Consider the following 18,157-nt stretch of genomic DNA (forward strand, 5'->3'; position numbering starts at 1 on the left):
CATACCGACAGTCTCAGGCCAAATGACTTCTCCTTCCACAGTTGATACAAGCAGTAAAGGGTGTGGCCTGTGTGCTGAATTCAGACCCTAAACTATCCACTTCAGAGAATTTTTGGGGCCCTCTGCTTTCATTATTATGCTATGGAGTCTGTGTGAGCTGCTTGTCTATCCTCTGCACTATATCAGGCATTAATTGGGCCTAATATGGTGGTCGAAGATATGGCAGCTGACATTCAATGCCAAGAAGTGCAGAGTCATGCATATGGGGAGTGGAAATCCGAATGAACTGTATTCGATGGGGGGAGAAAAGCTGATGTGCACGGAGCAGGAGAGAGACCTTGGGGTGATGGTGTCTAATGATCTGAAGTCGGCGAAACAATGTGACAAGGCGATAGCTAAAGCCAGAAGAATGCTGGGCTGCATAGAGAGAGGAATATTATCGAGTAAGAAAAGGGAAGTGATTATCCCCTTGTACAGGTCCTTGGTGAGACCTCACCTGGAGTATTGTGTTCAGTTCTGGAGACCGTATCTCCAAAGAGACAGAGACAAGATGGAGGCGGTCCAGAGAAGGGCGACCAAAAAGGTGGAAGGTCTTCATCAAATGACTTATGAGGAGAGATTGAAGAATCTAAATATGTACACCCTGGAGGAAAGGAGGAGCAGAGGTGATATGATACAGACTTTCAGATACTTGTAAGGTTTTAATGATCCAAAGACAACGACAAACCTTTTCTCTAGGAAAAAAATCAGCAGAACCAGGGGTCACGATTTGAAGCTCCAGGGAGGAAGATTCAGAACCAATGTCAGGAAGTATTTCTTCACAGAGAGGGTGGTGGATGCCTGGAATGCCCTTCCGAAGGAAGTGGTGAAGACCAGAACTGTGAAGGACTTCAAAGGGGCATGGGATAAACACTGTGGATCCATAAAATCAAGAGGCCGTCAATAGAGTGGGTGGCTCGCCAGAATGACGGCTACTGCCTGGAGTTAATACCCTTATTCAATAAACATACACATGGTTACTGTGACTCCAACATCGCTCAAAAATTAACGTACATTATTGAAATACTTGCTTCCACTACCTTTTAAATCTTGTACGCCAATAAGAGATAGTAACAACACACTGATGAGACTTTGCAACTAACAATCTACATATCAACAACCAAAGGCAGTGCAGGGGTGGTAGGGAATATGAGGATGTTTGCCTAGTCACAACCAATGGCAGGCATCATCACTTTCTGCTCCTAGGCAGTGTGCACTCTCTATATTCCACAGCTCCTTGACTTCTCTGTTGTCACACTGACTTTCCTGGAGGACACTGTGTTCTAGGTGTTGCAGTTGGACACTGCTGGAGAGATAGTGGACCCTTGGGCCGACCTACTCAGGGAGGCAGAGTAGGACGGGAGGCGGAGCCACAAGCCGGATGAGTTCACCCAGGAACCAGGGACCCCCCAGGAGGAGCCCGTAGGGTCCCGGGTCCTTGGGACTTGGAAGTGAGACAGAAAGTCCAGAGGCTGAGAGAGGCGTAGACCGGGACCAGAGTGAGGAGAAAGGAAAGGAAGTCCAAGGTACCCAGAAGGCAGGGGACCGGCTGCACAGGGCCGAGGGCCGGCTGAAGGCAGGGCAGCGGGCAGCAGCGGAGTCTGTAGCAAACCGGAGTCTGAAGCAGGCTGTAGGCGGAAGCGGAGTCTGTAGCAAACCAGAGTCTGAAGCAGGCTGTAGGCTGAAGCGGAGTCTGTAGCAAACCGGAGTCTGAAGCAGGCTGTAGGCTGAAGCTGAGTCTGTAGCAAACCGGAGCCTGAAGCAGGCTGTAGGCTGAAGCGGTGTCTGAAGCAGGCCGGAGTCAGGGGCTGGCTGAAGGCTGAAGCGGAGTCGGAGGCAAACCGGAGTCGGAGGCAGGCAGCAGGCTGAAGCGGAGTCAGAGACAAACCGGAGTCAGAGGCAGGCAGCAGGCAGAAGCGGAGTCAGAGGCAAACCGGAGTCAGAAGCAGGCAGCAGGCAGCAGGCAGAAGCGGAATCAGAGGCAAACCGGAGTCGGAAGCAGACAACGTGAAGATCACCAGGAACGCAACTAAGAACAACTATGGAGTTGTGAACCTCGTTGCAAGGTGATGAGAGAGAGTTTGAGCGCCGGTTATATCGGGACTTGGGCGTGACGTCAGCAGCGCGGGCGGGGCCAGGCTTCCGGGAGCTGGGCGCTCAAGAGGGACGTCCTCGCGTGCGTGCGGCTGACGAGAAGCAGGCACGTAATGGCGGCCGCCACGTGGAGAGAGAGAAGCCCCCGGGGCCTGGAGCAGGCGGAACGCGGTGATTCCTGAAGCGGAGGTAGGCGGGCTTGGACCCTAAGAGAAGGGAAGCTGTTGGGGCTGCAAGTACATTACATCTTTTTTTTCTCTGATACCTAAAAAAGTTATTGAAATGCCTGACTTGTAGGTGGAGTGAAGACAAATGTAAGGGCCCCAATGTTATCTCTTGTGAGGTCATTTGTGTTACTCAGTCTAAGACCAGACAAGAGTTACATGTACACGGTCTACTTTCTGGGCCTGGCACCTACAGCAGAAAATTAATGCTCATTATAAATTAACCAAACCAAGTGGTTATTTTACTTTTCAAGTAGGCTTTTGACTAAAGAGTTATGTGATAACAGCATTAGGTGCTCTTATCAGAGTTATGTGATAACCCAGAGAGAAGGTAATCAGAGGTGATATATCTTCACACTGGAAGAGGCCAATGGTTTGGTATATTTGCCCTATTACATGAGCACAGCTATATAAACTATTGGTTAAAAACAGAGTAAATACATAGCTGCATCACCTCTAGCCAAGCATTTCCACATCTATTCCACTTGGCAGCATATGAATACTAGCTAGATAGTGTCCATTTCACATACATGCCCATGTACCCAATAATTAGCAAAGAGTATGCCCTCTGAAGAAAACAAAACCAGCCACTTTCGAAGCGCCACAGTAAGGAGTTTGTGTTCTGTTCTTGCTGCTCTTCCTTGGGAGAATACTATTTACTTTCCTTTTTCAGGCCTAGGCCACATGGTCTTGCATGTGAAAAATGTGCCTAGTTGGAATGGCCAAGGGCAGTCTAGCATGCAAGGTCATGTGAGTCCCGGAGCTCTAACCTAGTTAAACCTTAAGACTAAAAGCACACAAGAGAAGACACAATAACAAAATCAAGTTTCAAAATATGTGACCACTTTATTAAACAACATTTGTAGTCACAACATTGAAAGCAATAAAACATCTTTAGTAGTCATATTCTGAAAGGACAAGATATCAAATACAAATAGCACATGACATTGTAACTGAAAGATAAAAAAACAACAGCGGAGGCTACAAGAACCTGGGTCCAATATATCACACACATTTAAAACTAAGGAAAGACCCACAAATAAATGTATTTTAAACAATACTATTTAATTAATAAAGTGTAAGATATTTATATGCTAATTTATCCAATATTGGATGATATTTATCACAACTATGAATTTAAACCATAAATATTACATGTACAAAAATTACATATAACTAAAATATATAACAAACCGTCTTTATGTTATATGGTTACTACAACACGGAGACAGAACAGTTGTGAAAAGCATGTCACTCAGCATTAATGCTGTTACAACACTAAACTTGATAGTTATGCCAACAAATATCATAGTTCACACATACACTTTCACCTGGTGCTTTATTTTTATAGGCAATTTTCCATATATCCACTCAAAAGATTTTTTTCAGCAATAATCTATGCATATTTATATTTTAACAATTATATAGGAAAACGGGTGGTAGTTTCATATATTATAGGCAACCATCCAGGTGCCAATGTTTTCTTATGCAATCATTAACAACCTCCCGCCTCCAATTTTTATTCAGTTTTATAGCATTAAAATATATTGAGCTGGATTGTGAAAAATCCCATTTTTTTGTTATATATTTAATTTTTATTTTTATTTTTTATATAAAATCTTCTTTTTGTGACTAGCACTTTTCTATATATTTGTCTTTTCAGCCGTCAATGGAAAAGTCACGTTTACTTAGCTTTAATTAATGAGTACAAAAGATATTCATTAAAGCTAAGTAAACGTGACTTTTCCATTGACGGCTGAAAAGACAAATATATAGAAACATGCTAGTCACAAAAAGAAGATTTTATATAAAAAATAAAAATAAAAATTAAATATATAACAAAAAAATGGGATTTTTCACAATCCAGCTCAATATATTTTAATGCTATAAATTTGAATAAAAATTGGAGGCGGGAGGTTGTTAATGATTACATAAGAAAACATTGGCACCTGGATGGTTGCCTATAATATATGAAACTACCACCCGTTTTCCTATATAATTGTTAAAATATAAATATGCAAAGATTATTGCTGAAAAAAATCTTTTGAGCGGATATATGGAAAATCGCCTATAAAAATAAAGCACCAGGTGAAAGTGTATGTGTGAAATATTTGATACTCATTTGGTGAGGATCTTAATTGAAAGATTAACAAATATCATAGAACAAGAATAATTCATACAAAAGTCAATGAACTCAGCAATATTGCTATTAAAACACTAAACAAATTGTCATTATTTATAGTGTATAAATATGCTACTTCCCACACTCCTACAATCATATTGTTAACAACCATGCAACACACCCACCTAACTTTATGTATCATCACTCATTCCCCTATAACCACTCATATATTCCCCTAACCACTCATACATTCCCCTACTCCAGGCCCATATTTCACTGTACTGAACAGCTTCATTTTATTTATTTATTTTAAAATTATTTCTAGTCTGCCCTTCTTTCATTCAGGGCAGATTACAATGAACATTCATAATTTCATGATAACAATAATACAAACAGAAGATAAAATAAAATAAAATTAATCATTAAAAGCAAATCTAAATAAATGTTTTTAACGCCTTTCTGAATCAGGGGGTAATCAAAATATAATGATCAAATACTTCAATTGAATGTGATCCAATTAAGAATTATATTTGTTCTAAGGTTATGATGTATCTTCAGCTGAATATAGGGGGTCATTTACCAGACGGATCACACGCGATAAGGGAAGTTTCGCACGCGAAAAGTCCCTTATCGAGTGCGATACCAAGATGGGGGCGGAGTTGACCCCGGAAGAGGAGGAGTCGGGGCATCACCGGGGCCTTTTCGCGTCCTACTTCGCGCCTAATAGCTACACCTTCTATGGTGGCGCTATTGGGTGGGAGAAAGACTGATACTTTACGCATATCCAGCATAGCTCTCTGCTTTAACGGCAGGGGAGAAAGACTGATGCTTTACGCATATCCAGCATAGCTCTCTGCTTTAACGGCAGGGGAGAAAGACTGATGCTTCACACATAACCAGCATGGCTCTCTGCTTCAACGGCAGGGGAGAAAGTCTGATGCTTCACTTTCAATGCATGTCCAGCATAACTCTCTGCTTCAACGGCAGGGGGAATGAAGAAAAGAGGATCTATATACAGACAACAACCAAAAAGTCTGGGGAAACAAATAAACATGGGTGTAGCTTGCTTATTGCGGCGGCTACTACCCCTAACTAATTAAGCTAAATATTTCACATAGATGCAGTTCCAACACTGCTCTCTGCATTAATGGAGGGGGTGGAAGGTAAATAGAACCAAAAGGTTACTAAGAGCCAAGAGTAACAGATAAGTATGAGAAAAAAATGTGCAAAGCTTTCTGGGCAGACTGGATGGGCCGTTTGGTCTTCTTCTGCCGTCATTTCTATGTTTCTATGAAACCAGCAGCGATCGCACCATGGCGGCGTGATCACTGCCGGCTAGCGCAGGAGCGCCCCCCCATTTCGGCCCCCACCCTCATTACCTAAAGTATCGCAGGCCTGCGATACTTTAGAAAATGAGGCCCATAATCCCAGCAAGTCCTGTTTGTCCCAAAGTTATATCATTCAAATTCCAAAATTGGCTGAATACCTGTAATGTACCCTTCCAAATAAAAACACATTTGTACTGGCAATAAATTGCAATTTGGTGTCAGTTTATTGATAATGTGTTTTTTATTTGGAAAGATACATTACAGGAATTATAACATTTAATCTTATGGATCAATACGGTGGATCCTCACTTGCATTTTGATTTTCAATACCATCAGGTATAGGTAAATTATATCGAAGCAGGGGAATCAGTTAATTACATCTAGTTTTTGAAAAAATACTAAATGAAATACACTATTATATCATTCAAGTTTTCATCCTAGTAGTTTGAAAGATAATGTCCCAGTTGGAAAATGTTTATATTTGCGGCGATTATGCTCTTTGGTACAAGAATTTAAAATCTAGTCAGTACTCAGTAGCGATGACCGAGAGATTTAAGACACAAGGATATAAACACCGACTTATTAGAAGGGTTTATAAGTGTGCCTTATATGCCAATAGTGAATATTTGTTAACCAAAGGTCAACGTGAATCTCCATCACATTTTGTTTGTACTATTCTGTATTTGGGTTATTTGGCAGCAATTAAAAATATGGTTCGAAAACATTGCACATTATTGAGAGATGATGCAATTTTTAATGAGCCCCTAATATTTGCTTTTATGAAAAATCATTCATTATCTGACCATCTAACATCAGCTCTTGTTCCTCAAATTATTGTGCCATCTTTATCATGTGGACAATATACATGTGGCATATGTTCTGTTTGCTCACATGCATTGATTATTAATATGTTTTCTCACAGTTAAAATATCCTTTTGTATTGAGGGGTAGGTTTGATTGTTCAACGTCACAAATAGTGTATGCTGGGGGGGGGGGCGCTGTTGCACGTTGATGGTGGTGGACACATTCCAGTAAGGCTTCGCTAACCTGATCCTTCGAAATACCTCTGACATTGCAATATTTTGCCTCTTGAAAGCTGGTCATATTTATTTATTTATTTATTTTAAAAGTCTTTTGATATACCGATGCTCAAGACTAGTGTCTTATCGTACCGGTTTACATTGAAACAAGGGGTAACCAATTAGCTAAGAAGATAAAGTTACAATGAACAAGAGGTCTACAGAGTGGGAGAGTTGAGATCAAAAGCATACGATTAACATATCAAAGAGAAGCATAACAAAGTTTAAACATAACAGAGTTTAACATAGGGATAGGATGTGGCAAGCTTTGACAATAGCTTAATCTTTAGGTCTATAAAACTGCAGGCTCGAAGGTGGGAGAAGGAGGGGGCGGATCTGTGAAAATGAAGTGCAGGGCTGTGCTGTTAGAAGGGTGTCCATCAAGGGAAGGCTTGAGTGAACAGCCACGTTTTTAGTTTCTTTCTGAATGAATACGGGCATTGTTCTAGCCGGAGTTCCGGGGGAAGAAGGTTCCAATGATACGGTCCGGCCGTGGACAAGGTTCGTTTCTGGATGGAAGTGTGACTAGAGGCTTTGTTAGGGGGGGCTTGGAGCATTCCTTTGTAAGCTGATCTGATCAGTCTTGTGGAAACGTGAAGTTCTAGTGGTATTTTGAGTTGTAGAGTAGATCGGTGATAGATGTTTTTGTGGATGGTGGATAAGGTCTTAAACATTATTCTGTGGTTGATCGGTAGCCAGTGTAGGTTTTTTAGGATTGGTGTGATGTGGTCCTTGTGCCGAGAATTAGTGAGAATCCTTGCTGCGGCATTTTGAAGCATCTGTAGTGGTTTCGTGGATGCGGCTGGAAGGCCAAGGAGGAGCGCGTTACAGTAGTCGATCTTTGAAAACAGAATGGCTTGTAGTACTGACCGATAGTCTTGAAAGTGAAGGAGAGGTTTTAGTTTTTTCAGGACTTGAAGCTTATGATCATAGTGCAGACATTCTACTTGAGAAGCAATTACTCGCTGAAACTCCCTCTGAAAGTCCAAATTTTCGGCCGATGTAAGTAAGATGTCTATTTGATGCATGTGTAGTACCTTGGAGTGGCCTATAACAGATTTTTTACCATGAGGCAGCGGAAACAACTCCCGGGAGCAACACCGGGGTGCATGAAGGGGAGAGCATTTCCACCGGTGCAGATCTCAACATGATCACACAAATTTTGCATGAAATCCGGGAATTGCGCACTGTTATGGCCCAGGATATGGGCGCCATGAAGGCCTCTATTGAAGAACTGAAGGCACGGACCAAATCAGTGGGTCCCCGGATAGATGAGCTTGAGAACTGCTTGTCCTTAGAGAAAGCAGAGTTGCTTACCTGTAAAAGGCAAGGACAGCAGGATGTTATTTCTCACGAAACCTGTTTGCCACTCCGTGGAGTTGGGATTCTCCTATTTTTTTATTATAATTCTATGTTACAAGACTAGAGAGGAACCCCACGTGGATGTGTGGTATAGAGCATGCTAGGCATGCTCAGTGTGTGTAGTCAAAGTTTTAGAAACTTTGACATAAGTTTTCATCATTGGGCCTCCATCTGATGATGTCACCCATGTGTGAGAATTAACATCCTGCTGTCCTCGGAGAACACCTGTTATAGCTAGACATCTCTGCTTTTAGTAGGCTCCAGATGCATTCTTTTGTCTCCTGGACTTTTTCCATGAGACAAAAGAACACTGCAATACTGTCACAATATTTTGCCAGGGAGGGACAAAATATTGTGGGGCTATCTCCTGTGATAAAAAATGTTGCTTAGTAAATCCAGGCCAGTGCTTGGTAAATGAACCCTTTAATAAGTACAGTTTGAGAGTATATTTAGAGCATTGTCATTACCTCATGTTCTATTTCTTGGTGCGATAGCAAGAGGTTCTAGCACTTCTACATTCTACTTGTTCTTATATAGAATTTAAAGACTAAACCAGAAGAATAAAGTACATTCTGATACCATTATAGTCTAAATCCAAGCAGGTGTAAGGGAAACAGAGATAAAATGTTACTCTATTAAAGATAAACTGTATAAATAAGAGATGATATTGGCTACTCTTCCCTTCAGAAGTCAATTATTTTGCTATCCATATAACACACAGGAGGTAATTTTCAAAAGGTTTTACATGTGTAAATGGACTTTACTTGTGTAAATGAGCTTTTGAAAATTGCTACTTTTACATGCTTAACTCCTTTGAAAATTCACTCCATAGGGCTCAATTTTCAAAATGTTTTATGTATGTGAATTGACTTTTTGCATGTAAATGGGCTTTGGAAAATAGCTATGATATATGCTACTTTTATGCGTAGAACTCCTTTGAAAATTCAATCCAAAGAATGTATTTCTTGGGCCATATGGGATGCAGATTACATACTGTACATGCGGCAGTATTGTGACATTTGGATAGTCTGTTCTGCACTAATTACAGCACTGCAGGTGGAGGTACCTGTTGTATTATAGTAGGGATGTGAATCGGGCTTCGGACGATTGAAAATATTGGACGATATTTTCAAAATCGTCAGAAATCGGGGGCTCCCCAAAACGATAGGAAAACCCCACGATATTGATTGTGGGGGTTCTCTTATCGTTTTGGGGGAGGGCGGGAAAAACAGCACACAAAAATAACCCCTAAACCCACCCCGACCCTTTAAAACTAATACTTTAGCTTCCCCCACCCTCCCAATCCCCCAAAAAACGTTTTACAGGTACCTGGTGGACCAGTGGGGGTCCCTGGAGTGATCTCCCACTCCCGGGCCGTAGGCTGCCACTAATCAAAATGGCGCCGATGGCCCTTTGCCCTTACCATGTGACAGGGTATCCGTACCATTGGCCAGACCCTGTCACATGGTAGGAGCACTGGATGGCCCGTGCCATCTTGTGCTCCTACCATGTGACAGGGGCTGACCAATGGCACCGGTAGCCCCTGTGACATAGTAAGGGCAAAGGCTATCGGCGCCATTTTGAATACTGGCAGCCGACGGTCCGAGTGCAGGAGGTCGCTCCCGGACTGCGCCCGGCTGCGCCCGAGCTATCGGCTCGGGCGCAGCCGATAAACAAAGCCATGATCGTTCCCGATGAAAAAAAAACTACATGTGAATCGGAACCGGAATCCGAACCGATTCCGGTTCCGATTCACATCTCTATATTATAGTGGCATCACCTTGCATGTACTTGCTATAATGGAAGCATGTTCTCAAGTATATTTAGAGCATTTGTCTGATGTTGCTTGGGAGTTTGTGTTGTTTCCTGGTAAGGATACTGTGAAACTATGTTCTGTTATTCTTTTAGGGGGCTGCACTGGGATGCATGGTGGGGCTGATGACATATGGAAAGCGCCAATTTGAAGCCTTGGATGGAACAATGAGGCAGCTGATCCCACCATTCCATAATACAATGAATGAGCTACTTACCATGGTGGATGCTGATTCCTGTGCCTTCAACAAATATATGGTATGTGATATTTAGAGTGAAGGAGAAATTAAAAAGTTTTAAATGAATAATCAGCACAATTGTTAAGCGAGCCGTCCGCAGCAGACCTGCGGCAGAGCCCCCTCACCTTTCTACAGTGACTCCAGCTCCTGGTTCCTCCTTGCTGGCGGCGGTGGGCCATCAGCTTCGTTCTTGGGCCTCCCCTGATGCTGTAGGCCCTGCCGCAGTCCCTGGCGTTCCCGGTACTGCTACCATTTCTCGTCGGGCCTCTCCGCGTGGCTCGCGGAGAGACGGTGCTACTCGCACCGCGCCATTCCCTAATTTCCACCTTTCCTGAGCAGACTTAGAAAGATACATCTGGATAAATCCATATTATTTCCCATAAAATAATGCTTGAGAATGGCAGAAAAATGATTTTAAGACCATATTTAAATCTTGTTCAAATTAAAAGGGAACTATAAGAGTTACCCATGTCTTTGATTCCAATAACAGAACTAGCTAATAGAGCAGATACTCCCAAAGATTCAGATTGCCATTTTCAGGAGCACTCTGAATCCTCTTCCCTTAGGTATGAAAAAGACTTTATTTGTTGGGCGAATATTTCCTTCTGTAATTCCCAAAATTTCCAAAAAATATTTCTTAAGCATATCTCGAGGAAGAAAAACAGGAGATTTAGGTAAATTAAGAAATCTCAAGTTCAAGTGTCTTGAATAGTTCTCAAGTTGTTCAATTTACCTATCAACCAAACTTTTATCCTGAACTAGAGGCAAACTCTTAAACACTGGATATTCTGGACATCAGCTGATAAAGCTATATCTGAAGCACAACTGGAAATAGCAGAGTCAACTCATGAACACACTTACCATAAACTGTTAAAGTTACCTCCTATGCTTGAATCAGTGGTGGCAGAGGCAAAGTCGTCCAGCTAGAAGAGGAAGGCTCCTCCACTGATAGATCTTCATGGGTGAGAGCCATACTCACTGTCCTCAAAGCTGCTGTGATGACTGCTTGCTGAGGCATCTCAATCCAGGTCTCACTCTCTTCACCACGTGACTCTGGTACCTCATCAATGTGCAAGAGTTCCATGGGCTAGCATCCCAACACTGCAGGCTGCATCGGAGGCTGGCATTCTGGAGGGGAAAGAAAGACCTCATTACCCTGGGAGATCAAGTCACTTCCACCCAAAACTCCAAAGGGTTCGTCCTTTCACAAAGGTTGATCAGACTGGCAGTTTGCAGTAAAATCCAAAGTCTGCTCATCAGGTAATTGAGAGATCAGAGTTGAGGGGAAAACTCTTGGTCTACCATTGCATTTAGTTGGCATAATTGAGAAACAGTAAGAGCAGACACCATTGCAAATCTCTAAGCTGCCATCTTGGCTCTTCCTGGAAAGAGAAAAGCTCCTTTTTAATGGTTTTGATGTTTGCTGGTAACAGAAGATTATGCATATTATCCAGTGAGATAATGTCTGCTTTCATACTGGTGCACATTGTTTGCCTGATGCATAACACACAAAACATTCTGTGGTCGTTCTAATAGACATACAAGTGAATTTTAAAAGTGTTGCTTGCACAAAAATGCCCACATATGCATGTATGTGTGCTGTGCATAAGCAATGCAGATTTTAAAAAGCTGCAAAATATGTGCACATTTACCTATATGCTTGTGAGGAATAAGGGGGTGAAAAATGGGTGATGCAATGGCATTCTGGGGCAGGGTCATTTTAAAAATGGCACCCACAGCGTGTATATGTTAGATATCCACGTAACTATACTGCTGCTCCTGAGGAGGAGCAAGTCTGTAGATCTTGAGTTTTAGGGCTTATAGAACAGGGTGAGGGGTTCAGGTCAACTGGGGGGCATGCAGGATGAAGAACTAGAGAAATCTGAAAGACCTCACTATTAACTGTCCAAACTGGTGGACTAATTGCAAAATTGGGAATGTGCCTCACGCAAGCATGTTTTGAAATTTGCTGACTTCCACGTGTAAAAGCCAACAAGGTCCTATGGAAGACACATGTGCACTACCTGTGCTCAAGTAATCTATTAAAATTAGGAGCATACTTAGGCGCAGCTAGTGCATTTTAAAACATACACATACAAGTGTGTGCATAATTAAAATGTACAGCTTATCCTTCCTCATGCACTCATTTTAAATTCAACCTCTTAGTTCTTGTTATGTAGAACAACAGAACTCTCCTACAGTCTAGAGAATGTAGATGTTGCGTCCGTCGGTTGCAGACGGCTGCGACCACTCTGCCTTACCTCTTTTCTTCCCTTTTCCTCCTCCTTGGGCAAGATGGCTACTTTGGTGCCGAAGGCCTCGGCGTCTCCAGCTTAGCACGGGCGTTCCAGTTCGCCATGCTCACTCCCGTGTCCTCCTAGAGCGTGCACGCGCACATCTCCTACGCGCAAATAAACGTCATGGCGGGAACCTCGGGGGCGTCCCCACTGCATGACGTCAATACCTCCGGGTATTTAAAGCCTCTGCTTTGCTACCACCTTTGTTAGCAAGGACTACGGTTTAAGCTACTCTGACCGCTCTAAGCTGCACGCTTAGATGCCTCTCTACACTCCAAGGGCCTCGCTCCTTTAGAAGCTCAAGACACCCACTCCTCGGGGGTCTCTCACTTCCATCACCCTTCGGGCCCTCTATTAACTGAGACAACCACTCCTCTGGGGTCTCTCTCTCTTATTCTTTTCAGGATCTCCGGACTATCAGGTACTCGCTCCTCGAGGGCCTACCAGTCTATGTATCCTGTACCACGGACCTTTGGTCCCACCATCTCACTACCAGGAAGACGCCTACACTCCTGTGAGTACCTCTACGATCCGGTGCTCCAACTGCACCCTCCAGGCTTGGCGTTGCCCGCACCGCGGGTCCCCACCTCTCTTGAACATCTGGGTGAGATTCTACATCTGAGACTGTTGAACATGTTGGCACCTCGAGGACCTCAGTGCCTTACCTTCCTGCTTCATACCATCTATCTACAGCAGTACAATAAAGCCTTCCATTCATTCCGTGTCTGCTATCTGAGTTTAGCCTATCGCTGAGGTTCCCCACGGGGCTCCTCCCCATGGGCAAAGTCATCTCCACAGCAACCAAGGGTCCACAATGCCACAAACACAACAGTAGAGTTTGCTGATAGTAATCCATGTGTGGTTTTGGGAAAAAAACTGGAAGTTCTAAGACTTGAGATGAAATGATGAGACTTCTTTTCGTTGAAATTTTGGGTTAATTCTTAAAAGAACTTTATCCGGGAAGAACTGAGTACATGGAGGATACGTTATGAGGGCTTGAAGTTTGCTAATTCTTTGAGCTGATGTGATGACTATTAAAAAAAGAGTTTTCCAGGTAAGGCATTCTAAGGTTGAGTCCTGAATTGGTTCAAAAGGAGGTCTAGTTAAGCATTTCAAGACAGGTTCAGATCCCATTGAGGTACTGATGGTCTTAATGGTGTTTTTAATTTCAATAGACCTTTCTTAAATCTTGAGATTACCAAATGATTTGAAATTGGTCTGTCTTTATAATTGACATGGTAAGCTGCTATTGCCCTTAGATGTTTTTTGACCAAAGTTGTTTTTAGATCTGAATTAGAAAGATGCAGCAGATAGTCGATAATTCTTGCTGTATCTGTTTGGAATAGGTCCACATTTTAAAGTGTGCACCATTTAGGAAAATGTGTCCATTTTAGATGGTATGCTCTTCTGGTACTGGGCTTTTGAGAAGCTTTGATTACATTTTTTACCTCTTCAGAATATGGAGTTAAACTTTGGTCTATCCTGTCAACATCCATGCTTTTAATGACAGGGTGTGAAGATTGGGATGAAGTAATGTTTCAAGGTTCTGGGTTACTAAATCCGGCAGCAGAGGAAGTCTTTGTCTCCTGCCCTTTGCTAGCGCTAATATTGTCAGGTACCACATTTGGTGTGGCCAAACTGGAGCTATGAGAATAACAGAAGCTTTTTCCTGGTTTTTTTTTAGAATTTATTTCAGTATTGTTATGCTTCCCGGCTGCCACAGGTCCATGGCCGGGTTAACTCACCCCTGAGGCCGGCTCCTTCTCCTTTGGTGTCGGTGGGCAGTGGCTCCCACTCCCATTCTGCTTTCTCGCCTCCTGGAGCACCCCGCATGGTGGGGAGTCCCTCTGGACCCGCCTAGGCCTCTCCCCATCTCGCGGCCAGACACTACCGCCACCTCCTATCCGGACCATTGGCCTTAGGCACACGCGCACGTGACTTGTCTGAATTTAAAGGGACCGCAGTGGGAAAGCCACCTGTGGCCACTTCTGATGATGTCAGCAAACTCTCCTATTTAAGGAGAGATCTGGCAGTCAGACTTTGCCTTGTCAACAGGTCTCCATGGTGTTCAGCTGTGCTCTGCATTGCCTGCGTTCCTGATTCCGCTTCAGTTCCAGTTCCTGATTCCGCTTCAGTTCCAGTTCCTGATTCTGCTTCGGTTCCAGTTCCTGATTCTGCTTCGGGTCCAGTTCTAGTCCTCCTTTTCCTTTCAGATGGATTCCTTGACTCTGACCCATTGCCTGCACTTGACCTCGTGCCTTGCTGCCTGCCTCTGATCCTTTGCCTGGACTTGATCATGTGCCTTGTCACCTGCCTCTGATCCATTACCTGGACTCGACCTCGTGCCTCTCTGCATCCTCTGATTCTTTGCCTGGACCTGACCTGCGCCCACGCAGGTTCCGCCTTCCCATCTGGATTCCTCTCTCTATCAAGCTGCCTATCATCTGCCAACCTTCTGGTTCAGCCTTTCAGTCTTACCAGCTGCTTTCCGCAGTTGGACTCCTTTGTCAGCTGCTGTCCTCCAGTATGTCACCCTGTGGCCATTCCTATGGGATCATCCCCGGCACCCAAGGGCTCAACCTGTGTGGAATGAGGGCTGGTATTGGTGAAGTTCTAGCTGGCCTCCGCTTCCTGTCCAGCCTTGCCTCCCAACAGTGGGGAGCTGTAGGGTTCCCCTCACAGGTAGTGCCAACACCTCCTCCGGCCAAGGGTCCATCTCCACTGCAGGTTGCCAAGGCGATGGACCCAGCAGAGACTCTTGCCCTCCAGACCATCTCAGGCCTGGCTCTCAAGGTTCAGGAGCAGCACCGATTTCTTGAGGCATTGACAATTTCCATTGGGAAACTTAATGGCTGACTGTATTCCCTTCCATTTCCCATCGGCCCCACTTCAGCTGTGTCCGGTTCACCCTCACCAGCCATTCCAGTCAAGGCTTTGGTCTCGCTTCCCGCTCCTCCACACTTCAATGGTGTCTAGAAGATGTATAGAGGTTTTGTCAATCAGTGCTACATGCAGTTCGTTCTTCAACTGTGTTGCAAGTTGACGCTAACAAGGTCACATTCATTCTTTCTTGGTTAGAAGGCAAGGCATTGGCATGGACCTCACCACTCTGGGAGCGGTCAGACTCCCTTTTACAAGAGCTTTTTCACTTTGTGTCCATATTCCGAAGGACCTTTGAATGACCCAGGTCGGCAAGCTACCGCCAATTCTGATCTGTTACACCTCCGGCAGGATCGCCGGTCTCTCAATTGACTACACCATTGAGTTTTGCACGCTTGCAGCAGAACTGGATTGGCAGGAAGATTGTCTACATTCTATCTACCTGGATGGGTTCTCATCCGATCTTAAGGACGAGCATGCCACTCTTGAGCTACTTGCTTTGCTCGAGGGCCTCATTGACCTCACCAGTTACATCGACCACCATCTACAGGAATGCAATTGAGAACTCTGCATCCCTCGTCGCATTGCAACAGAGCGCCCCCGTTCTCCTTCACCTGTGGAGACACCCGTGACCGAGGGATCTCTGACAAACAAGCCCAAAAAGCTGATGCAATTTGGGCAAGGATGCCTATCCCCGGAAGAACATCTTAGAAGGAGACAAGCAGGTCTATGTCTGTGTTTGTATTGTGGTACTGCTGGACACCATCTATCTGCGTGCCTGATTCATCTGGGAAACTCTCGAGCCTTAGTTCGGTAGGGGTCCTGAACTTAGGTGCTGCTTGTCCAGCCCCACAATTGTCTCTTCCAGTTACTTTGTCTTGGAACTCTAAATCCTTTCTAGCGCTTGCTCTGGTGCACTCCGGAGCCGGAGTTAACTTTCTGATGAAGTTCCTCCCTGTTCATTTGGGAATTACCACCCGAGATATTGAAACTCCGCTACTCATCGCTTCCATTCATGGAGATCCTCTGCCCAGGAAGATCACTCAGATTACTTCCCCGGTTGGGGTCAAGATTGGAGCCCTCCATGAGGAAGAACTTGAATTTTATGTTCTTGACAAGTCTATTCACCCAGTGGGCCGCGGTCTACCCTGGCTCCAGCAGCACTCACCCCAATTTAACTGGACTACTTTACAACTGTCTGAATGCTTACTGCCGCAACTCTTGTATGAAAAGGGTTCAACACCCTCTTCTCTGCCGATAGCAGCCACCGTTCCTGGCCTTCCTGCAGCTTACTTTGATTTTGAGAACATATTTTCTAAACAGAAGGCTAACGTCCTTCCACCTCACCGGGAGTTTGATTGTCCAATCGAGCTTTTGCCAGAGACCACACCCCCCCAAGGGCAGGACCTACCCTCTTTCTGTCCCAGAAACTAAAGCTATGACGGAATATATTCAAGAAAACTTAGCCAAAGGCTTCATCCATCCCTCCACATCTCCCACTGGTGCAGGTTTCTTTTTCGTTGCTAAGAAGGATGGATCATTATGGCCTTGTATAGATTACCAGGGCCTTAATGCCATCACCTGCAAAGATAAATATCCTCTGCCTCTGATCAATGAGTTATTTGATCGCCTCCAAGGCGCTACTATTTTCACGAAGTTAGACCTGAGAGGAGCCTATAATCTCATCCGTATCCATCCTGAAGATATTTGGAAGACCGCATTTAATACTAGAGATGGGCATTACAAATATCTCTTCATGCCCTTTGGCCTTTGTAATGCCCCAGCAGTATTCCAACGAATGATAAATGAGATGTTCTGGGATCTCTTCCATACCAAAGTAGTAGCTTATTTGGATGATATCCTCATCTTTTCTAGAGATTTGTCTACTCATTGCCAGGATATTCACCCAGTGCTTCAACGCCTGCGGAACAACCACCTGTATGCCAAGCTAGATAAGTGCTTGTTTGAAAAGGACAGCTTGCCCTTCCTAGGGTACATTGTCTCTCGACATAGCTTTTCCATGGACCCCGGTAAACTCCAAAGTATTCACGATTGGCCCAGCTAGTGGGCCTGCGTGCTCTCCAACAATTTCTAGGCTTTGCGAACTACCATCGCTATTTTATCTCACTATTTTCAGTCATCACTGCACCCCTCACGGCTCTCACCTCTGTCTCAGCCATTAAGACCTTGAAAGAAGATTTTCTACATGGACCCTGCCTGCGACATCCAGATTCTACTCACCCCTTTATCATAGAAGTGGATGTCGCCTCTGTCAGAGTGGGAGCGGTTTTAAGCCAACATTCCTCTAAGGATTCTCTACATCCTTGCGCCTTCTTTACCCATAAATTCTCAGCTGCAGAGCATAACTACACTATAGGTGATCGCGAGCTCCTTGCTATTAGGCTCACTCTGGAGGAATGGCACCCTTGGCTAGAGGGCGCACAACATCGTTTCACGATTTTCATAGACCACAAGAATTTCAAACATCTTCAGCATGCTCAACGCCTCAATGCTCGGCAAACCCGCTGGGACCTCTTTTTTACTCAGTTCGATTTTGATCTGAGATACCAAACTGCAGAAAAGAATCAACAGGCTGATGCACTGTCCCACTCGTTCAAACCTGAGGACTCTCTGGATGAACCCCAGCATATAATAGACCCTGCTCGCATTTATCTCTCTGC

At 44.2% G+C, this 18,157-nt stretch overlaps 1 protein-coding gene across 3 annotated transcripts in view; it reads left to right on the plus strand.

Annotated features, from left to right (window-relative positions):
* FTCD (formimidoyltransferase cyclodeaminase) overlaps positions 1 to 18,157 on the plus strand; it is a 296,425-nt gene that overhangs the window by 117,944 nt on the left and 160,324 nt on the right. For all 3 annotated transcript variants that reach the window (XM_029606737.1, XM_029606736.1, XM_029606738.1), the window contains one exon: positions 10,157 to 10,318. In XM_029606737.1, coding sequence (XP_029462597.1) covers positions 10,157 to 10,318 — 162 coding nt within the window. The remainder of the gene's footprint in view (positions 1 to 10,156; positions 10,319 to 18,157) is intronic.

Source organism: Rhinatrema bivittatum, chromosome 6, assembly GCF_901001135.1.
Source record: "Rhinatrema bivittatum chromosome 6, aRhiBiv1.1, whole genome shotgun sequence".
NCBI classification, from domain to species: Eukaryota; Metazoa; Chordata; class Amphibia; order Gymnophiona; family Rhinatrematidae; genus Rhinatrema; species Rhinatrema bivittatum.